Source organism: Castanea sativa, chromosome 6 (genome assembly GCF_040712315.1).
Source record: "Castanea sativa cultivar Marrone di Chiusa Pesio chromosome 6, ASM4071231v1".
Taxonomy (NCBI): Eukaryota; Viridiplantae; Streptophyta; class Magnoliopsida; order Fagales; family Fagaceae; genus Castanea; species Castanea sativa.
Window position 1 is genome coordinate 30520740 of NC_134018.1, and position 24214 is coordinate 30544953.

The 24214-nt window shown below is 35.3% G+C and overlaps 2 protein-coding genes across 2 annotated transcripts; both read right to left on the minus strand.

The window, feature by feature from the left end:
• Positions 1-1664: 1664 nt before the first annotated feature.
• Positions 1665-11758, minus strand: LOC142638119 (AUGMIN subunit 2). Its single transcript, XM_075812113.1, has 6 exons — positions 11420-11758; positions 10371-10496; positions 10092-10196; positions 4375-4443; positions 2929-3042; positions 1665-2201 (listed from the first exon to the last, which is right to left on the minus strand). The coding sequence occupies exons 1-6, from the start codon at positions 11549-11551 to the stop codon at positions 1833-1835; spliced, it is 915 nt and encodes a 304-aa protein (XP_075668228.1). The 5' UTR covers positions 11552-11758; the 3' UTR covers positions 1665-1832.
• A 10134-nt stretch (positions 11759-21892) lies between these two features.
• On the minus strand, positions 21893-23479 carry LOC142639776 (uncharacterized). Its single transcript, XM_075813913.1, has 3 exons — positions 23045-23479; positions 22100-22441; positions 21893-21988 (listed from the first exon to the last, which is right to left on the minus strand). The coding sequence occupies exons 1-3, from the start codon at positions 23477-23479 to the stop codon at positions 21893-21895; spliced, it is 873 nt and encodes a 290-aa protein (XP_075670028.1).
• Positions 23480-24214: the final 735 nt, after the last annotated feature.

Consider the following 24214-nt stretch of genomic DNA (forward strand, 5'->3'; position numbering starts at 1 on the left):
CAAGATGAACACTACTAAAGAACCCTAGTTGGGTTTCAATCAAGGTTCTAGGTTTAAAGGTTTGATTTGGATTTCGATTAAGGGTGTTGGGTCTGAAGTTGAACCTCATTTGACTAATTCTAAAGAAAGAATGAGATCATGTTCAATGACGATGAGATTTATGGAGGTGAATCATTTTTTTTTAATCTAATTTTAGTGTGTATTTGTTTTCAAAGAAAAATTTTATTTGATTTTTATAGGAAAATGATAAAATTTAGGCACGACAAAAACCAAAAAGGAAAAATAGGATGAAGAATGTAAAATAAAAAGAAAAAATATATATTTTATTTGGCATTGACAAAATGACGTAGTTTTAACTGCATTAAAAGTACATCATTTTATCATTGCACACCTTTGGTGCGATGGTCACTTCACAAATATAAACGCTTGTGGGATATGAGAAGTAAGGGTCGGGGTTCAAGTCTCCAAGAGGGAGTTTCACATACATATATATTTAGATTAGATTAGAGTAGAATTTTTATCTTGTATTAAAAAAAAAAAGTACGTCATTTTGGAATGATCTGGCATTTAACATATACATTGATGGTGCCGAAAATCTTCAGTTGGATCACTCGTCTAATCCAAAACTTTTAACGATCTTGTAGGATTTGCAAGAAAAATAGAGTTGATTAAAGAGACTACCGGGTTGTGCCTGATGAGGGAGCCTTCAATGCTTAAGTTAGTATCAGCTTATATATTTTGTATATAAATAATATTTTGTAGTCATTTTTGACATACTTCAGTCCTTTTATAGATGACTTAGGCAACTGTTGGACATAATTGTAAGTGATTATTTTTAGAAGTGTAAGAGGCATTGTCTTGATGAGAGTTTAGGGCAACAAGTAATGGCGGTCTCTTAAAAAAGAAATTACAATTATTGCCTATCTCTAAAATTTATTCTTTTTATTTGTTTGAAATATAAAAATATATATTTTTAAATTATAATAAATACAAATTATTAATATTTACCTAAAAAATAGAAGAGTTTCTGAGCACATATGCGACATGTGTGCCCATGCTCATATATGATTTTCACAAGTCACACCCTTCGGCCCAATTTCCTTTTTAGGGCTACTACTGCATCCAAATTTGCTACGCCAAATCCCCTAGTCAAAAGGGCTTGTCCTTACTAACATCATAATAAGCCTTTTCTCGATCGCATCACCCATCACTCTCAATTTGGGAATGGTTCTTTCCGCTCTGAATTGCGAAAGTGGTTAATATTTTTCGTAAAGATTTAATTTGTTACTTTTAAAACTATAACGTAATTTTGTCATTGCTACTTTTTGCAACACCAAGGTTTAATTTATTACATTTTAAACTATAAGGTTTAATTTTTAAGGAAAGAAAATCTGATAGTTCCAGCTGTAAGATGTATGTGAAATCAGCGGTAGCTGTTCTTATATCCTCTTGCTATTTGCTAATGAATTAAGGTTTAATAGATCCACATTCTAGTGGCAAAACACTGTACTACGAAGACAATGACAATGAGAGTTGAACACTTATTTCAAAGTTCAAATCCAAAGGTGACCAGAAGCTAATATAAGCCTATATGGGGATAAAAAAAATAACAAAAATGGCCGATCATTACTGGGGACACCACAGACGATGTACATGCCACTTCAAAATACTAAACAAAATAACATATGTATTACTGCACAAAGAATGAGTTTCTCATGGTGTATGATACTGCTATTACATATTTCCAGTGAAATGAATACATCACAAACAGAATACAAACCTAATGGAAAATTTACTACTGGAAGACATGCAATGATATTCACCTTATTTGACTAAATTCCATTCTTTTTAACTGATGGAGGCCATGACAATCTCCTATGGCTCGTGCCATCAACCTGATTAACATCACCCATCTCACTGTTTTCATCCTCTGCTTCTTGCCTCTGAATCTCTTGCTTCTTTATGCTTCTAATGGCTAAGTCATCAAAGCTTGGTTCATTTCTCCAAGGTGGTGGAGTTACACAGTCGGAGTCCCCTGGCACTCTTTGAGAAGCATCCTTTGCTGGTGTTGTAGGCAAAGAGGAATTGGAATGACCCACTCTCAGATTTTGAAGTGTTGCAAATGATTCTCTCATGGCAGACATGGCCTCAAAGAATCGGGTGCATGATGCTAAAGCAACTGGAATTGGGCGAAGCATTTCCTGTGTCAATAGAAGAAGATGATCACCTTTTGCCACAAAGCCCTCCCATTAATTTAAGGATATTTTCTCACAGGCACGGTTATTGGAACACATAGAAATGATTTGACCCAGTATACCACAATGAAAATCTAAGTTCTCTATTATGAGATCATGTTTGAGATTTCAATAAATAGAGAATAATGTTATTGACTAAATCTTTTACATCAAATTTGACGGGGGAGGGGGAGAATGGAAAGAAAAATAATGATTCCTCCACTAAACCTTATGGCAGATTATTGATATTTCAAGAAACTCCAAGCAGATCGAGGATGTTCAACCTTTAGTATTTTGATTTTAATTTTTCAACATGTTTTAAAACGTAGATTGTTAATTCAGAGGCCATTGAGAACAAATATGCAATAGTATCATATTGCATGATGTTTCAGATGACCCAAATACTCCCATGATCTCATCCTTCATTGAAAGCAATATTCCATATCATAGTGGATTTAAGTTTATAAGGTAGAGACAGTTATTTGCTAAAAAAAAAAAAAAAAAAAAAAAAAGGTAGAGACAATTAAATCCAATTGAAAAATATTTATATATAACAACTGAATGCAGACAGAGCTTAGGATGGGAAAAAAACTATGCCCTATTATGCACTCTGGAACCTTTTATTTATTTATTTATTATTTATAAATGCACTCTGGAACTTTTAAAAGCAAAATAAAAGCCTCTACTTGCTTACCCCCCATACTGAAGGAGACTCCTTAAAGTTCTGACTCCATTGAAAATCTGAAACTGATGCTGTCAATGCCCCATAATCACTAGCAGCCTTCATCAGTAACTCAGAGAATTGTTTCTGCACAAACCCAAGCAAAAGCCATGAGCATTAGAAAGTCTTTTTCAAATGACAACAAAACTAATATAACCATTCAATAGCTCTCTAGTATTAGATAAATGATTGATTCTGCAGTTCTTTTAGCCTTTCTCCAAGAGCCAGATTTATAATTAACAACTTGGACTTATAATGTTACCATACTTTTTGTTTTAAGTGAAATTGTTATATCCAATTCTTTCAAATTTATGTTTTTCTTGGGTTAATTGCAGCTATTCACCCTAAACTATAGAGGTTATTTGCAATGAACACCCTAAATTTCAAAATTTTGCAAATTCAAGAATAATTTGCGATATCCACCTGCCATATAAATTAGAGAACACATTAGTGTTGTACATTGTGAATGCTCTCATAGTTTAAGGCAGATAGTTAGCCTACTAAAACTGATAATTTCGGCCCTAATTTAGACATTGGGGTGTAATTGCTTTTTTTTTTTTTTTTAATTTTTTTTTTAATTCAATAGTTTGGGAGGGGAGGATTTGAGCCTTAGAAGTCTCCATTAGAAACACAAGGAGGTGTCAGTTGAGCTACAACGCTCTTGACAAGGTGTACATCGCAATTTAGAACCCTTTTTCTTTTAAAAAGCAACTATACATGGAACTACTATGAAGGACTTGGTACAGGCATACAGAGGAAGTAGATCTTACCTCATGCTATTATTACAACGATTAGGATAAGGAAAGAACATCCCTCTCTTCACATTTCATGAACCTTATGATCCCTAGAATCTACAACTACTCACCTTTTCCCATCTTTAAATTGATGGTTCTGATCATACAGAGGTTTACAGCATGGAATGTACTCATCACTGTGCATCGGGTAATAACCATGCCATATTTAACCTGTTAATCCATTAATACTTGCTTTTATTTTCATCAGATAATTCCTCACTTCATTTTTTATTTTTTATTGGATAATTAGGAATCTGCACCTAGCTATTGGAAATTTCCGACATAAAAATTTATTCATCAATCATCTGTGTGCCATAAGTTTACTAGAGCCATTTTTACACCAGCAAACATCGATAAGATAAATAATTAAAATATTCTAGCCTTACAAAATTTATCAATAAATATTCAAATTCAAGTTGGGAATAATTTTGGTACCCACACCAAAGTCCTTGCACCTGTGCCTAAGTGTTTCACCAAAAGCAATTAGTATGACCAGCAGACTGGTCACAAGTGAGTAACCATGTGTAAAATGAGTTCTGACTGAAGAATGGGTTGAGAAATGAGGAATGGATTTTTATTTTTTTTGATAAATAGAGAAATGAGGAATGGAATTAATTGGACCAACCTGATATTCTGCTTCCACTGGAATGCAATCTAGTGAATATGGCTGTTGAAGACGTGCTATGATGCGATCCTGCCAATTTAAGAGTGAAATGCTCCCAGGTTAAACAAATTCATCTTATTCAATCCAAAAAATAAAAATGTTATGCTTAGGAAATGGAAAAAAAGAAATGTGTGATATATATATACATACATACATATATATATATATATATATATATATTTTCTAGCCATCACTATAATTCAATGAGACATACACAGAATAACCACAGAATATGTTTATACACATTTTGCTAGGACATATATCTAATTAAGTATTTTCTTGAAATTACAGTCCGCCCTTGCACCAGCAGCAATGTTAAAATACTCCATTTCAGGTCTCAGGAGTTGCAAGAGATTAACATTTAAATATGACATTTCCGTTGTCACTTGTCAATATCATTAACTATTGTCCTTACTGACTGCAATTGCATGATCATGACTATCATGCTTAATAAGAATCATCTAGAGGATAAATGCCCAATCTAAGCCTCTAAGGATATATTTGTTGAGGCAATCTAGAAATATTTATGCATCAAAGTGTACACATGCAGAGGCTCAATTTGATCCATGGAAAGATATTACTCTGGGATTATTTATCTTCAATAAACGGGAAATAAAAAATAAAACATAAAAAAGTTGTTTTCTTTAAGCTAAAATTGTTTAGGAATTTCTTTGGACTTTGCCACCCCACCCCCCCCCCCCCCCCACAAAAAAAAAAACAATGGGGTCAATCCCAGTCATCCCTAAATTTTATAATTGAGCAACCTTCCCCTTGATTGATTGATAACATGCATATTGCTCCTGTCGTTAGTAAAATCCAATTAATTCAATACTTTTAACGGGATATCCCATTTTCTCAAAATGCATGCTCAGCCCACCAAACAATACACATATCATTTCAGAATTCCAATTTTACCCTCTAGGTCAAATGAGGGGGAAAAAAACTTCAAAAAACAGTCAAAATATTTGAAACTCAACTAGTTAGCATGTTCTTATGTTTCCAATGAAGACATCCAGAATTCAAATGCCCTAGCCCAACCATTAAATTATAATCAAATTTAAAAATAAAAATAAAAAACTTTAACAAGAAAGTCTACATTCAAAAACAAAAATTCTTTAGAATTACATCCTTCAAAGAAATTTGAATTTAGAGTTTAAATTAAATGAAATTAATTTAAAAAGTGCAAAATACAAAGTTTAGAAGAGATGGTTAAGTATAAACAATAGAATTTGGAAATATAAAATATATATTTACTCTAATTCTAATTGCTTGAATATAGAAATCCCCCAAAAGCTGTACGAAAACCTCTCCTCTCTCCTCTTTCTATTTGCAGTAATATGCAAAGTTCAAAAATCCCACTGAAAACCTCTCCTCCCCTGGACATCGTTGAAATTTAACTTGGCCAAGTTTGCCCTAACCTGACCACCACTCAATCCAACTCACACTGGACACCACTACAATCCAATGGCCGTAAATTCCTACACATACACTTGATTTAACAACACAAAACGCACAATGGTATTCCGGACAAGCGTGGTGGCCAGAATCAAACCCTTGGTTCCCTTCAAAGACTTTCCCAACTCCAAGAAGATATTTCATATAAATATTTAAGTAAAATCTAACAGGCTATGGCATGGAATTCAACAAACTAGAATTCTCCATTAAAATTTTGAATTTATTAATGGCATGGGAAAATTTTCATATTAACAATCAATAATAAGGGACATTGCTGAATTTTATAGTTTAGAGGGGAAATTGAGATTGATCCTATTGTTTAGGGGGGCAAAATGCAATTAGCCTAATTTTCCCCCCAATGATAAACAAATTACAAGAACAATGAGAAGTGCATAAGGTACTTATCAACAAAAAAAATGAAGAGGACATAAGGTATGAGAATATGAAAACTGCTCACAAACAGGTCAATTTTAGTTATAAGTCAATAATCGGATAACGCAAAGAAATATAATCATCTTTAGAGGCTCACAAAGATGAAATCACTATTACACTTTTGCACTCTGTAGCACTTGATTCTGTGAGGTTGTGGTGGAGCTCAGCTTGGGGTTTGATTGGTGATTTTAACATCATCAGATATCTGGATGAGAGACTTGGTTGTAACTCTTTTAGACAGCCATGTTTAAATTCTCTGACTTTATTGAGAAACATAATCTGGTTGATTTGCCATTGGAGGGAGGTGACACCTGGTTTCATGATTCTGTTAATCCTTCCATGTCCAGAATTGATAGGGCTCTGATTTCAGCTGATTGCAAGGAACATTTTTTGGATGTGACCCAAAAGACTCTTCCTCAAGTGGTGTCGGATCATTGTCCTATTTTAGTGGAGGAGGAGCTATATTGAGGGAGAAGAGTGCTTTTAAATTTGAAAATATGTGGCTTAAAGTGGAGGGTTTTATGGATCGAGTTCAGCAGTGGTGAAGCGGTTATCACTTGGTGCATTAGGATAAACATGAGTTTGGGAATGTGGCTTTTAGGAAGAAATGTCTTTTGACTGAGTTGTTAGATCTTGATATGAGAGAAGAGCTACAAGTTTTGTCTCTAGAAGATAGATCTAGAAGAACTGTGATCAAAGCTGATATCGAGCATTTAGCTTCTTTGGAGGAGATCTCTTGGAGGCAAAAATCCAAGGCCTTGTTCTTAAAAGAGGGGGATAATAATACTTGGTTTTTCCTTAGGTTGGCTAACTCGCATAGGCGAACCAGTCACATTAGGGGAGACGAGGTGGAGGGAGTGCTTTATGAGGATGATAGGGAGGTTCAAGATCAATTGGTGGAATTTTATAGGAATTTATATCAAGAGCCCGGATCTTGGAGACCAACCATTGATGGCCTGGAGTTTGCTTACTTAGATGAATCTGAGAAGTTATCTTTAGAGAGGGAGTTTGATAAGGAGGAGATTCTTGTATTTTTATAGGAGGTTGAAGGTGATAAGGCACCTGGGCCAGATGGTTTTACTATGGGTTTGTTCCAAAAGTGTTGGAGCGTGTTAGATGAGGATGTTATGGCTTTTTTGTGGATTTTCATAGAAATTAGAACTTGCATCTTTGGAAAATTCCTTAATGCCACTTTCTTGTGTCTGATTCCCAAGAAGACCAATGCTATTAACATTAAGGACTTTCGTCCGATTAGCCTTGTGGGTAGTTTGTATAAAATGTTATCAAAAGTGTTGGCACATAGGCTTCGTTGTGTTTTGGATAAACTCATTTCTAATTCTTAGAATTCTTTTGTTGGGGGGGGGGGGGGGGAGTTGCATATGAACGTGTGGATAGTAGAATGAAGAATCAAATTCCCAGTGTGATTGTCAAGTTGGATATTGAGAAGGTTTATGATCATGTGAATTGGGATGCTTTGTTTTATCTCACGGAGATGATGGGCTTTGGAGAGAAGTGGGGGAGGTTGATGAAGTTTTGTATTTCTACAATCCGTTTTTCAATTCTTGTTAATGGCTCTCTAGTGGGTTTTTTTGCTAGTACTCGAGGCCTTCGCCAAGGGGCCTCTTTGTCTTATCTTCTTTTCCTGTTGGTGATGGAAGTTTTGAGTAGGCTGTTAAAAAGAACGAAAGAGGGAGGCTTTCTTAGGGGTTTTCAAGCAAATTGCCATTGACAAAGAGGTTTGCATATTTCTCATCTTCTTTTTGCTGATGACACTATCTTATTTTGTGATGCATCTAGGGAGCAACTTTTATATATTCGGATAGTGATGATTCTCTTTGAGGCTATCACAGGGTTGAAAGTTAATATTGGTAAGAGTGAGATAATTCCCGTGGGGGTGGTAGGAAGTTTGAATGCTCTGGCTAGTGTTTTAGGTTGCCCATGATTTACTTGGGTATGCCTCTTGGGTCTCATTTTAAAGATCCATTAATTTGGAATCCTATTATAGAAAAAAATGGAGAAGAAGCTATCTGGTTGGAAACGTCTTTATTTGTCTAAAGGGGGGCAAATTAACTTTATTGAAAAGTATCCTTTCAAGCCTTCCCACCTATTTCTTATCCTTGTTTACTATCCCTCAAGCTGTGGCGGATAGATTAGAAAGGATCCAAAGAAATTTCTTGTGGGGTATTTCTATGGAAGCTTTCAAATATCCACTTGTTGCTTGGAATAAGGTGTGTTGGCCGGTTGAGGCAGGAGGTTTGGGGATACGGAGGATTGGCTTGTTTAATCAAGCCCTGCTTGGAAAATGGTTATGGTGGTTTGGATGTGAAGCCAATTGTTTATGGCGTTAGGTTATAGCTACCAAGTATGGAGAGACTGGTGGAGGCTAGTGCACTAGAGTTGGTAGAGGTTCACATGGGTGTGGAATGTGGAAGAATATTAGAAAAGGCGCAGAGAATTTCTTTGGACATGTGTTGTATGTGGTGGGTTCATATTCGATTTTGGTATGACCTTTGGTGCGGACACGTTCCCTTAAAAGATCTTTACCGTGATCTTTTCTCTCGTGCTTGGGTAAAGACGCCTGGATTTCTGAGTTGATTACTATTACATTAGACAGTGGTAGTAGGAGTTGGAATATTCAATTCCAACGGGCTCCTAATGATTGGGAGGTGGAGAGAGTGGATGCTTTTTACGAGCATATTTATTCCAAAATGCCAAGGGGTGAGGGGGTTGATAGTTTGTTTTGGAAGTTAACCCTAAATGGTGTTTTTGATGTGCGCTCGTTCTATAATTCCTTCTCTACTGCTCCTACCATTCCTTTCCCTTGGAAGTGTATTTGGAGTGTTAAGGTACCTAGAAGAGTTTCTTTCTTTTTTATGGACAACAGCTTAGGATAGTATTCTTACTATTGATAACCTTGTAAAAAGGAACTTGCCTTGGGTTAATTGGTGTTGTTTGTGCCGTTGTGATGGAGAAACAATGGATCATCTTTTACTTCATTGTAAGTTCGCACATGCCTTATGGAGTGATTTTTTTTTTTTTTTTTTGGTATACAATGGGTGATGCCAAGGAAGGTTGTTTCTCTTCTTTGTGCATGGGAGAATTATTTGGGGATACACTCTTCTTTGGTTTGGAATATGGTGCCAGCCTGTTTGATGTGGCTAATTTGGAGGGAACGAAATACCCGCACTTTTGAGGATGTTGAGAAATTTGTTGATCTTTTGAAGTCTTTGCTAGTTGAGACATTGTTTGGGTGGTCTTGTATTTAGGGTTTTACGCAATGTATTTCCGTATTTGATTTCTTGCATTCTGTTTCTATTTCACAAATGCAATTTGTAGCATTGCGTCATCAACCTTCCTCCACCAAACACCAACCCTTACTCCCCTTCTTGCCTATAGGAGGGAGGAGAAGGAACAAGGAATAATTGTAGAGAATTGTAGAAATCACCAATTTTGATGAAGCCAAAATTTTAATAAGCAAATGAACCCTTAAAATTAACCTATAGCAAAATTGGCAACCAAACTATATCTTGAGCAACCCATGCTATTTTAAAACCCGGGAGGAGAAATGTATATATGTGCACAGTTTTGTGTGTGTGCAACTACAAGCAATTGTGCATTTGTATACTTGGTTCATGTTCCATATAGGCATCAATGTACATAGAAGACTGGACATGGACATTTCAAGGATTAAAGACAAGGAGCTTAGCATAAAGCATATGCCATTTCAGCTTTTACATGTCAAGAAGACAATGATGATAAATATGAAGGCAAAAAAAAAAAAAAAAGTTTACCTTATTCTGAATGACATCTTTCAATATAGTTGTAATCCTTGCCAACGTCTCAATCTTCTTTTCCATTTCACTCACATGAGTTAAATGTGCTACATTTTTATCATCCTATATTTTACAAAACCACTTGGTTAGATAAGTATTGCATACCAATTGTGAATAAGATATGTAAAAGTGCTACCTGAAAGTATCATACTGTAATTTCATTTCTTGCTGTTACAGAAGCAGCCTCACACATATTGTAAATTGAAACAGGTCATAAATGAAACTCGCATAACTCACCTTTCGACCTTGAAGTTCCACTTGCAGATCTGCTATTTTTCTTTGTACAGTGGTAAGTTCTCTTAAGACCCTTATTAAGTCATCACCCTTCTCGCCAGAAGTGGTGGATAAGTTTTGGAGTTCTTCCTGCCAAAAAAACAAAAGACAAGCTCAATTGGAATTTCAAAGCTTCTGCATCATAATTTCCCAATTGGTCAGTGTTATACCACAAATGAAAATATTAAACATAGAATTAAGATGCATCAAGTCATCTTGGAAGGAGCACGGCTAAACCAATTAATCCATTAGAATTCAAACTTGTAAGATGCATCAAGTCCAAAGCTTCTTCAATCATAGTTTGTAAAGCGATCCCAGCTCAGAAGCATTGAAACATTTTTTACGCCTAGAATAACTGCCTGGGCATCACTTTCTACGATAACTAGGCTTAGAGATTCCTCTATAGCAACCACAACTGCTTTTCTTAAAGCATAGGCTTCAGCCACCTCAGAAGCGGTTGTTGCATAAAAACATAAGATCCAAGCTTTTTTATTTACTTGATATAACAATTAATATATCCTGTCAGTAAAGCAGTGATACGAGATGACCAATATTAGGAACCATCTACCAAGATCCTTTGTCTTGTTTTGTCTTGTCCACTAAAAATTTTGAGAACCAAGTTGAATTATCTACTTGAAATCGGTTAATAAAACCAAGGAACAAAACAAAATGCCTTAGTTTTCCCATACCAGCAATTGAAACCTCATTAAGACTATGTAATTTAAAACCTTCGCAATTGAAAGAAATATATATATGAATGAAGAACCCATGTCAAAAATTTTGAATTAATCTCGAAACTAAAGACTAAATCCTTTCATGTTTCCAACATACTCACTTCCACAACCTACACAGTACTTCTAGCTTCTACATCAATTTAGAACTAAATGGATATTTCAAACTGAAGAACACCAGCAGAGGAAACAAAACAGAAGCAAAAGGCAAATGGGGCAGGCATAATTACCAAAAGTGAGCACAAAATGGAAAATTGGGCATACATAGAGAGAGAGAGAGACCTGAGTAGGAGGAGGAGAGACAGAGAAGCCAAGATCGGCAGCGATGGAGAGAGCATCGGACATGCCACCGATGCGCCTTAGAGGCTTCTTTCCCACCCAAGTTGTGTCTGTACTACTCGCCATTGACGACATTTCCCACTCACCAACAACCTCAGATCTGGTTGCCCAACCCAACCCAACCAATGTCTAGTCTACTGGACTGGACTACTTCAATATTCCGATTTCCTCTTCTATTCTATTCTATTGAGTTTGAAAAGAACTGACAATATTTTTAATTTTTGGTATGCAGAAGTGGAGGACTGATTATTTTTATTTTTAAGCATAGTTATTAAACTCAGCCGGACATTAACCTGATCTGAATCACTACTAGCCATTGGTCAAATCGTATGGTTGAATAAAAAAAAAAAAAAAAGGGTAAACTACGTATTTGGTCCCTATTCTATACATTATATTTTAATTTGATCTCTAACATTTTAATTGTGTCAATTTAGTCTCTAACATTTCTTTACCGTGTCAATTTAATCCTTACAATTATCTTTTGGATGAAAATTAATGACATGTCTAATGACCAAAATAAAAAATTAGCTTCTGTTGATGTGATAATAAACTAAAATTTTATTTTGGCTATTTGCTATGTAAATAATTTTCATCTAATATATAATGGCAAAGACTAAATTGACACGACATTAAAAGGTTAAGGACCAAATTGACACAATTGAAAGGTTAAGGACCAAATTGAAATATGGTGTAAAAGTTAAGGACTAAATATGTAGTTTACCCTAAAAAAAATTAAACTGGCCATTAAAATTCAAAATCGAAAGTTTCATAATAACATAATAGTCTTTTAAAAGGATGGTAGTATTGGAATTTGGAGGCAGACAAATTGACAAACAAGTGCATTTTTTTTTTTAATTCATTACATTTTCTCTTCTTTAAATTGTCATATAATAACACACTAAACCATAAAGAAACTAATAAAGTGAGCCTATAGATTAATCTTATAATTTTCACAAATCTAGTCCGATAATAAAAACTTATTTGGGTTACACAAGTCACCACAAATTCGCTAGGTTTAATCAGATCTTATGTTGAAACGATCCATTTAAATGCCTTGACCAATCTAAGTGTAAGGTCATCGGGTTTTCGATTCGACCAATTGGGTCAGTTTGGGTTTAATAACTATACTTTCAAGTATTTTTAGAGCATCCACGTTGAAAATTGTAAAATCACTAAGAAGCTATTTTAGCATCCTAAACATCAAAAATATATGCTACATCAGAGTTGTTATAGCTTAAAAAAATAGCTAGAGTCAGGGCGGCATCAAGCCTAATATGGATCATTTGACCACCCTAGGAAAAAAAAAAAAAAAACTTCCACTTTAAGAAAAAACTAAAACACCCTTAATAACAATTGAGCCCTTTAAAAATGAAATTCAACCTCTTCAAAATTTTGATCTGTTGAATGTTGAACAAAAAAATTGCGAGAAATTCACAACATTTTTGTAACAAATCTTGAGTAGCAAGTTGTTATTGATGCACAAAAAAAATTCAGTGGTAAGTTTAAATTAGAACCAGTAAAAACTTACCGCTTAAGCTTTGTTGTTAAAATGTTTATTAGGATTTAACCATCAATGTATTATTGTATTGAATTACTGTTCAAACTAGTGTTGCTTACTGTGTTAGTTACTACTTGTGTTAGTTAACTATGGTTAAGGGTAGTCAATGTGTGAAGGTAATTGTAACTATTGTTAGTTAGTTGTTAAGGGGGTTAGTTGGGGGTTAGTTGGTTAGTGATATGAAGAGTTAGTTAGTGAGAATACAAAGCAAACTTGTACTAAAGGCCAAAGGCCATGATCAATGAAGTTTAAGCAAATTGTTCATCAAAGCTACCTATTCTTCCTATCTTATCTCTCTATTCCTCTATCACTATGTTCTGGAGGCCCCTAGAGGTCCAGCTGGCCTCGAATTCAGCTACCAAACAAGTTTTACCTTTCCCTTAACATTTGATATCAGAGCTGTCGATCTTGATACGAGTGAATATGATCGGCAAGAAATCTTAAAAATGGTGAATGAAATTTCAAAGAATTTAAAGGCTTTGTACAAATCTCACAATGCCATTTTAGAGAAGGTCAAGGCCTTGGATGAATCTAACATGGCCATGAAGGAAGAGTTCTCAAGATTGCAAGAGGGTCTCGAGAACATGACGAAAGAGGAGTTACAATCTCTTGATTCAATGAAACTCAAAGAATAAATCAAGTTTCGAGAATCTACTACTGTTGTTGCAAGCCAGGATGTTGATTTTTGTGTCAAAGTAGATGATGATATACATATACATGTTGCCCTTGAAGTTCAATTGAAAGAACCAACAAAGAAGGTGATGATGATCTTCCAAGAACTAATTCTTGATGCATCAATGGAGGCTTCATTCAAGAATCTATGATTCAAGAATTGGCAATCCAAGTGTTGGTGATCCAAGAATCCAAGATACAAGTGTCAAGAATTTTAATGGTTCTAAAATCAAATGAGGTCTTGAGGATACAAGAACATTTCAAAGTTCAAAGAACCAATGAGACCTTGAAGATTGAAGAACCATTGAAGGCTCAAGAATTTAAGCAAAGTTTAAAGATCTTCAAGAAGAAACCTTCATGTGCACAGACCGCTTGTCAAAGAGAAATGCATGAATATGGTGATCAAAGTGTCACTACAGTGTTGGCCCATTGGAAGATCTCCTCCAATGAAGATGCTATTTCACAACATCTTGTGGGCAAGGTGTTTTCAAATGGAGGAAAATGTTAGGAATGCTATAAGCATATGGATATTGTTTTATTGAGATTTAGTTAGTTAGTTACAATTCCAAGCATGTTAATCACATTTAGCACATGTTGAAATTATTAATGCACATGGGGAATAATAGAACCAATAGGATGAGGCCATGTGGGCCCATGAGATTAGAGTAAGTCTCTTATAAATATATGATTGTAATCCATTATGAGATATCAATTGAAAAATAGATCAACTTCTTAGTGCATTAGTACATCTCTCTCTCTCTCTCTCTCTCTCTCTCTCTCTCTCTTCCTCTATGGAAGGTGTCTACCTCAAATTAAGTCAATTTCTCTACAATTTCCATTAATCCCCCTATAATTCCTATCCATCCCATTACGAACCACCAGATTCCTTACAGTGTTTGCAAAAATGTTGTGAACGTAGCAATTCTCAAAAATTGCCCAAACAAACAAATTAGCCTAAAAGCCCAAATCAAACATTTAATTGTGATTTTTAAATTGTGTTTTCAAATAGCATATTTTAAATCGTTATTTTTTTAAATAAAAAATGCACACTTTTCAAATAACTAGTTTGTTAGCGCTTCCTTTAGTCTTTAGCCAAATTTGTTGGATTTATGTGATACATTTTTTTTTCAAAAAGATAATGTATTTTGTTTATATTATTATTTATTTAGACAATATGTTGGTAATTGCATGGGAGATTAGTAGCTTAATAATTGTTTGGTTGTGTACATTGAAAAAGATGTAGTTGATAACATTGATAAAGAAACTATCATATCACACGATGATTTCAAAATATGAAAACTTGTGAAAGAAAATTTTAAAACTTTATGTATTTTGATAATGCCTTAAAATGTATACTTGTATATATTTATGTGGGCATTATCCCCCTTATTACTATACTTAATTTGTATAATTAAGTCATGATTGCATTAGTCTCTATTATTTATCTTTACATAATTTCTTAAATAAGATGTTATTCATTGCGTGTAATTTTCTACTCCCGGAAAATCATGTAAAAAATATAAGTTTACAGGAGTTTGTGAGAAAATGGAGGCCAAACTAAAATTAAAGAGGAGCTAAAAGACTATGCTTAGATGTCTAATGAGGTGCAGCTATGGTGCTTGGGTCATTTACCATGTTTGGAAGCTTCAAATAAAGAAAGAAATCAAAGAGACCGAATCTAAAAAGGAAAAATCAAATTTGAGCACTGATCAGTATTTTAAGCATATCTCTCTCCTAAAAAAATTCAATTGAAGCAAGGCTAAATGGGTTGGAACCGTGACTTAAATATCTACAACTTTCTAGTTTTGAATTTATCAAAATTCAAAATTTTTGAAAGCTAAAATTAACCTACAAGTTGCTGCTGTAAATCTGGACGAAAATTAAATAGTAAAAGTTTTATTTTCTTTGGACACTTTTACGCTAGGGTTTTGAAGGGAGGCTGTGGAGATAAATTTGGAGAGAAAGACTTGTATTTTCTTTTCTCTAATGGCTGCCTAAACCCTTTATTAGGGTTAGGGGTTTGGTTTCTTCTATACGGTATGAATATTCATTGTGATTCTTTCTAAGATTGTAGACAACAACATATTTGATTGTTCAATTAAATTTCTTTTGATGTATTAGTTCTTCCATACTTTCAATAAGTTCAATCATATTTTTCTTATTGTTTAGATGAATCTCTAATAGTTTCAAATAGAAATCACATTTTAAAGTAAATGAGTTATTCTGAAAACTATTATAACCACATTATTAATCAAGGTTATCATGCGTTCCTGAATTGTCTTAGTTTAATCGAATCATAGGTTTTTAATTGTATAAGAAAAATCAATTATGAAATATATTTTTTCTTAGATCACAAAGAATTTTATATCGATATAGAGAAACACTCTGATGTCTTGGTATTTACATTATTGATTCAAATAAGTTCTTATTGTTATTTTTGTTAATAATCACCAAGCAAAAGTACTTTTATTCTTCACTCAAATTTTTGTTTAATTTTATTGTCTTTGAATTTACTCTGCTCCTTGTGGTTCGACCACTTTACTCCGAGAATTATATTGCTACGATCTCCTGCACTTGGGAGTGAGCAAGCATATTTGTGTATGTTTTTATTTTGTGATATTAATATATTCAAGTTTTTTTTATTAAATTTTTTTAATGACCACTCTAAAAAATATCCCCTGAGTCGTTAGGCGCTACTGGCTATAGTGATCTTTTACTGAGCATTTACATTTGTGGTGCTAAAAGCATTAGCATTACACCCCCCCCCCCCCCCAATTTGATATTTTAGATCCACATATACCCAAAACCACAAAAATTTGGGTTGGTATATCTCTTTTTTTTTTTTTTTCACACAACTACCGTAAATGGGTATCAATAGCAATTATTGTAATCGGTTGCTAAAAATTAAATGTAATTTTTTTATTCGCCTAACTTGTTCCTGCAGTAATTTTCTCTCTCCTCCTTTGATTAAAAAAAAATCACTCTCCTATCTTTTTCTCTCTGTTCTTTGTCTCTCCCCTCCCTCATTACCCCCTTCTTTCTCCCATCTCAGCTCAGTCTCTCATGGTGGTGATGGCTACAACTTGAAAATTGAAGGCGACAGCAGTGGCAAAGGCTTGAAGACTTATGGTGATGGTGATGGCTTAAAGACTGGACATTTCAGTGGTTATATGGAGTTTGTGGGTTTGCCATCATGGGTCGTGGGTTGTTTTTAATTTGTTGTGTGTCATGGGTTTGAATCGGTGTTTAAGGCTTGGGTTTGAATAGGTTATGGGCCATTGGTTGGTTTAAGTGTTTTGATGGTTGTTGGTGCTGGGCTTTGGTTTTAGTGGTTGCATTGGGTTTGAATCATGGCAATTTAGGTGGCTAGTACACTAGTTCGGTGGTGGTGGTGGTTCGATGGTGGCTAGCTGGTTAGTTGTTTTAGTGGTGGTTGGTTGGTTGTTTTGCTGTGGAAAGAGAGATAGAGATGAAAAGAGAGAAGAGATTATACTATTTTATTGGGTTGTATATAAAAATAAGAAATGAGATGTTGGTGCATTGTTAAATGAGTTGATAAAATAGATAAAATAGCTTTTTTGAGTGTAAAATAGGTATTTTTTTAGAAATAGCACCTCAAAAAAAGCTAATTTACCTATTTTAACATATCATTTATAAATACACATGCATGTAATCTCTTCAACCATTAAAATAATTTAGATACCCATTAAAATAATATACACCCACGAAAATCCATAGCAACCACTGACTACCCAACCAGCCACCATGACCTAAAGACCACCACTACAAAACCTATTAAAATAACCACCAAAATTGCAACATAGAAACCACTAAATCACAACTGCATCACCTCCACCAATCGAGAGAAAAACAAAAACAAAATTGTGACCCACGACCCAACGATCCAATTAAACCCATGAACCACCACCATCGAGACTAACAAACCATATTAGACCATTGTAAACTAGATTGGAACCACAAACCAAATTGGAACATGAACCACGGAGGGAGAGAGAAAGAGAGAGACAATAAATCCCAATAAAAAAAAAATACTAATCTCATTGCACACGCTTCACACATGGTCTAAGGCTTTTTTTTATTTATTTATTAGGTTGACTGTCATAATTTTCATTCATCCTAATTTTAGGATTATGCATTTGTCTAATAATATTATACATTTGCGCAAACTACTTATACAATCATGAGTTCCGTAAGGCTAGCTTCGAAAAATGAACACCAAAATAATATTGAAATCATATGTCCATTTTTTAGATATGTTCATTTTTTAGACCTAGCATCATGAAACTCATGGTTGTATTAGTAGTCTGCAAATGCATAATAACATTGGACAAACAAACCAAGTTACTATAACTTTAAAAATGAGGATCAACCTTCACTGCTAATGATCGAAGCCAAGTTCCTCGCAAACCCACAAAAATGAAAACCCAGAAATCAAATTAATAAATCAATTCAAAATTACAATCAACAAAAGCAAATGTTAAGGAAGCATGCAATACACAAACAAACGAAATCTTATAGTACATTGGGGTTGTGGGTTGTTAAATCTTCAATGTATCTCCCTAGCATCCAACAATATAGCCATGAAAAAACTCATTTACAATTTCATAAGCTTCCAAGTGGCCCATTGCTACAAACCTAACAAAAACAAAACCCAAAAAGCAAAAATTGAATTCCAGATTAAGAAGTGAAAGTTCTCTATTATAATTAAAAAGAAAAAAAATAGAGCTTTACTTGACTAAACCAAATCCAAAACGACAGAAATGGAGAACATAAAACCCAATAAATTTATAAAATTCTAACCGAAAAATAGCAAAATCGTGAGCACCCAACAAAAATCCCAAACAACCCATCCACTCCTCATCTTTGTGACTCATCAAAACACAAAACAACAACCCCATCCAACAAAATCCAAATTGTAAACATAGCCAACAAAATCCTGATATACCTATCCTCTTCCTTATCATTGTAACTCATCAAAACCCAAAACCAAAATCCAAAGACAACCCCAACCTCCCCTTCAAGTTAAAGCAAGTGGTAGAGAAGCCAAGGTGGTTCAATCGAACGATGAGGTGGCGGTAGCAGTGAATGATAGATGAGCTGGGAGTCATGGTGGTGGGATTAAACAACCTCTAACTTTGCCAATGAAGCTCAACCCTCTTGTCTCCAACCTTCCCCTCTCTCTCTCTCTCCTATGTGTTTTGTGTTTGATGAATGTTTTGTTTATTAGAAAAAAAAAGGTAAACCATAATATACTTGTGGGCGTAAAAAACTCCAACACTCTTATGGACTACAATGACTAGGTAAGTGAATTGCACAATTTATTTATCAGGAACATAGGGTAGAATTCTATTGAGGGAGACCTTAACACTTGATTATTAAGCTAGGAGGATATGCAAATAATTTTACGGTATATAAACTCCTTTCTCGAGGTACCAGGAGTAAGCCAGAAAGCAAAAAAAAAAAAAAAAAATTGTCTCTCCCTAACTTGGGTAATTCTCTCTCTTTTGTTCTTCAGATTTTTTTTTCTCTTTAATATTTCCCAACCCCTTCTCTGTAGCAGCCTCCTCTCCTTTTATAGGCATTTTTCCTTCCCTTATCTCCCCAGCTGGCCTGCTTCTAGCTCGATTTTCGGTATAATTGTCACATCCCCCCTCTGCTCTCCCCCCCTTTCATCATGAAATAGGATTTTTGGGGATGTTTGCACTGTTCAAGCTATCTTATATGCATTTAATGTGGAAGAGATCAAGTAAAGAACCTCTCATTAATGTGGAGGTGACTACTTCTGTTATTCTTATCCTTTCAAGGCATTTCCTGAGACGAATTTGATGGGAGTGGCATATTAAAGAGGGAATCAGTTGCCTGCGGTCCCTTTTCAACGAAGGACCATCCATGCTTGTTAACTCGGATAAGAGTTCCAATATTGGTGACTAACTCAGATCTCCACAAGAATTGTTTTGGTGAGTTACCCTTTACTCTTCAAGTGCTCTAGCTTCTATCCACATTGATGGGCCTAACCCATCTCTTCAAGCATGACCTTTTGGGCCCTTGGGCCTCGGTCTGGAATCAAGCCCCCCCCCCCCCCACAATACTAATATAGAACTTTCAATTCTAAGGTTCAAATTGTAAATCCTTTTATTTCTCACCCAAAATCTCTCAGGATCTTGCATGATTTTTTTTTTTACCAATAGCACTTTTAAATCTTTTTTTCTCTTTTTTTTTTTAAATATTTTTTTGGAAGGAAAGAGACATATAAGGGGACTAAAAAAAACATATTTACCATTATTTGTTATGATCCTAATGTCCCACATTGGTTAAGTGTAAGTTTAACCATGCGTTTATAAGCTCTTAAGCACCCTCTCCTTACAAGCCGGTTTTCAAGGGCGAGTTCTACCCATGAGTTTGTAACATTTGGTATCAGAGCCAACTATCACCTCGATTAATCGGGTGTAGCTCATTGAGTATGGGATCAAATGAGTTGCGGTTTTGTGGTTAGATCTCGGAAGAGGTGACCTAGAGGCTAGACTAAAATTACTAATAGTTGAGTAGAGCCACCAAAAAGAGAAAGAGTTACCAACGGGCCAGTGTTGTTAGAGTGAGCCGTTGTAGACGTCGGCTGCAGAGCGTAGTGGTATATTATGATCCTAGTATCCCACATTGGTTAAGTGTAAGCTTAACCATGTATTTATAAACACTTGGGCACCCTCCCTTTGCAAGCCAGTTTTTAAGGGTGAGTTCTACCCTTGAGCTTGTAACATTATTTTTAATAGAGGTGAGTTGTGAGAGACAAATGAAGCAAGCCTCAAGTTGGTAAAATGACATTTATTTAAACCATGGGTAGGCAAAGTGATTTCAAGTGAAACCATATGAGGGTTTATTGCAATTACCCCAACAATCTAACATTTACTTTATACTTGGTCGGTTTCATTTAATGAGCCAGGAATCTAGGGACCCAAGACTTGAATAAAAAACTGATATTGTGTTTGGTTTGATGCAACGCTCAATCTCAGTTCTCATAACTCGGATCTTATAACTCTAACCCATATCTCATATCCTATTATCTATTTTTATCTTTAACTCACTCCCAATTTGTTAGGATAAAAAATTGGCTTTAGTTTTTAGTTTGAAAACTCAACTTTATCTGAAAATGGTGGAGCACACATGTTTGATTGGGTTAGAGCGGTCCTCCCTCCTTACCAATGTGAACATGCTCTTTCCCCAGTTAAGACAACCCTCTAGGAATCGAAAAGGCTAAACCCAACACCCAACTAAAAAAAACTCAGCCACCCCGCCTCTTATCACCATTGACAACACTGTCATTGTTTCCATCCACCATTGCATAAATCACAAAAAATAAACCCATCCACCATAGCAAACCCACTCACACCACCAACACCTTCAACACCACAACAAATTCTTATAAATAAAAAAACACTACAACAAATTACCACATAAAATTCACAAACTCTAAATGTCAAATTCCAAGCCCATAAAGCACATCTTAATGTGATCTAAATGCAACTCACAACCCAAATCAGAGCTCTAATTTGTTATTGGGCTTTTGCCATCTCTGCCATCACCACGTGAAGAAGAAAGAAAGAAAGAAGAAGAAGAAGAAGAAGAAGAAGAAGCTGAGAGAAGAAACTAGCATGAAGAAGAAAGAAAGAATGAAAGGATAAAAGAGAAACGAGGAAAGAGAAGAAACTAAGAGTAGAGGAACCAAAGTGAGGAAGAACGAAAGAAAAAAAGAAAAGAGAAAATAAGGAAGAGAAAGAAAGAAGGAAAAGGTGGTGTGTTATGTCCAAGTCGAAGAAGAAAGAAGGAAACACTAGTTGAGAGAAAGAGATGAGAAGAAAAAAGAAAGAAGGAAGCATCAATTGAGAGAAAAATAGAAGAAGAAAATGAGAAAAAGACCATTGGACCATATGTGCAGTCTGACTTGATGGAAACAAGTCATGACCATGGATCCTATACATCACCAAATATTTAAGGCTTAAATACACTTTTAGTTTCTACATTTTGACTCTTTTTTATTTTAGTCCCTACATTTTATTTTTACCACTCTTAGTCCCTAAATCAATTAACGCAAGACATTTAAGTCATTTCCGTTACCCAATTAATGGGAGAAGCTGATGTGGCTAACGGAGACAATAAAATAATGATTTTTTTTACACATGGCCCCAAACCCAGTCACGTGTATATCTCACATTCTTCTCTCTGTTCTCTTGAAACCTAGTCATGAGATATAGCCTGATACACTCAAGCTACAAGAACATACAAGTACAATGAAATATTAGATATTAATTGCAACACCTGCTAAAAACGGTACCAAACAATGAACCTAATTAACTGTAGGTGATCACAAAGACTCATACCATACTAATTATAGGCTTAGACCTGAATTTAAGAATCCTGCTGTTGAAACTCCCACACATATTGTTTACTATAGTGTCAGTCAAGGCATCCTCACTAAACATGTGTTTGGCCCATTTTGTTGTTGAATGAGCATCCAACCAACTGTGTGCATCAGCATCAATACCCTTCAGCTCATCCATTACCCTATCAAACTCTTCTTTATAAGTTGCCTTGGCTGCCCTCCAAAACAGTTCTCTGATCAGAACACCAAGATGGTTCTTCTTGAAGTTGTTGTAGAGATGCCTGTAGCGAATTCTATGTTCGTACTGTGACCATTTATTAATAAAAGTTTGCACCAACCCCTGTCACAAATAATATCAAAGGAAAATATGTCTTAGACATAGATATAATGAGTAAATGAAGAAAAAAAAAACCAAATAGAGAATAAACTACACACTTTCTACTGGTCTGACATAAACATCCATCTCCTATTCTGACCTATGTCTACAAGTAATAGATTGATGAACCAAGTCCAAGTGGGAAATACTCCTTATTAGGATCTCTGCATACTATAGTAATCAATTGCCCTCTTAAATTGTTCTTCAAACGGCAAGCATCCAAACCAATGATGGCCTGCATCCAGCCAAAAACTCCTTCTTGCAGCCCTCCAAACATATGTATAACCTCTCAAAATAAGGTACCCTATACACCAAATCTATCTTAGTTGCTAAATCACCATCATGGAAGGTATGTACCTTCACAATTATGGTACTACTAGGACTAGCCCACCTTAATTCCTTACAGTACCCCTACAACTTGTTGTACTGTTGTGTATAAGCCTCATCAACATATTCTCAAGCCTTATCCCTAGCCCTACTTGCTTTTTTTGCACTTATGTTTAGGGTATACTTGTCATGGACAGCCTCTTGAATGTCTCTCAACTTGATATTAGGTTGTCTTCTCACCTTCTTCATCAACTTCTTCCCAATGTATGATGAAGTACACCTAGGATTCTTATAACTTCTAGAGCAGGTATGTTCCAATGTCAATGTCCTTAGTTGGTAGCTCCTCTCCCTTGGCACCTTTGTTAGATAGACAACAAACTCATGCCCTTCTTGGCAGACAACTCTTACCCTTTGCTGATCATTTTTAACAAATCTAATCTCCAATCCACCATGAATTGCATAATCTGTTATAGCTTCCTTGAATTGCTTAGGTGTAGTAAACATCATATCTTTCTCAAAATAAATATGTTCAGCCTTAGCCACTAGCTTAAACACAAGGAACTTCCTCACTTGCTCTTTCTTTTGTTCCCTTCCATCTCCCACATGTGTCCTGTTATCATCCTCAAACTTATCATCACTATTATATCCAAGCTCATCATCAGATGATGATTCCATTCAAACTTATCATCACTATCATATCCAAGTTCATCATCAGATGATGATTCCATAAGACTGTGCAATTCCTTACTCTCATAATCAGAGTTCATTACACCAACACCCATTTGGCCTAGTTCATTAACATCAGCATCATCCTTACCATCTTAACTGTCACTACTATCTTCAACAAAATTCCTAACACCATGGTTCAACTCTACATCATCATTTAGGCCACTTCCCCCACCATCGCTTCCCACACTATCACTGCTATCACTTATATGAAAAACCTCAGGTGGATGCTCAATGATAGGTTCTTTACCTACTCTCCTTGAACCCCCCTCGCTTGAGAAGTAGCCACCTCAGTAGGAACATCAGCATTAATCTCAAGCTCATCCTCATTGTTAAAAGTTTGATCATTAGCATACATGCCATCACTATCATAAAAACTATAAAAATCATCCCCATCATGGTCATCATGTTCACTGCCATCATCATTGTCATAATAACTTGTAAAGTCTAGCTCCAATGCCAATGGTTGCATACCCTCGCCAACATCCTGTCCTTCATCAACTAATATAGGGTCATGTATTGGGTGCTCTACATACACATGAATATCTTCATGACCCCTCACTAATTCTGTCAGGTACATGGTATCACTCTCATCAACAATCAAATGGAAGTCTGCCAGTTCTTGGTCCATTCCAGGCATTTTATACCACAGCTTGCTAACAGATGTGTACCCAAAGTCCCTAC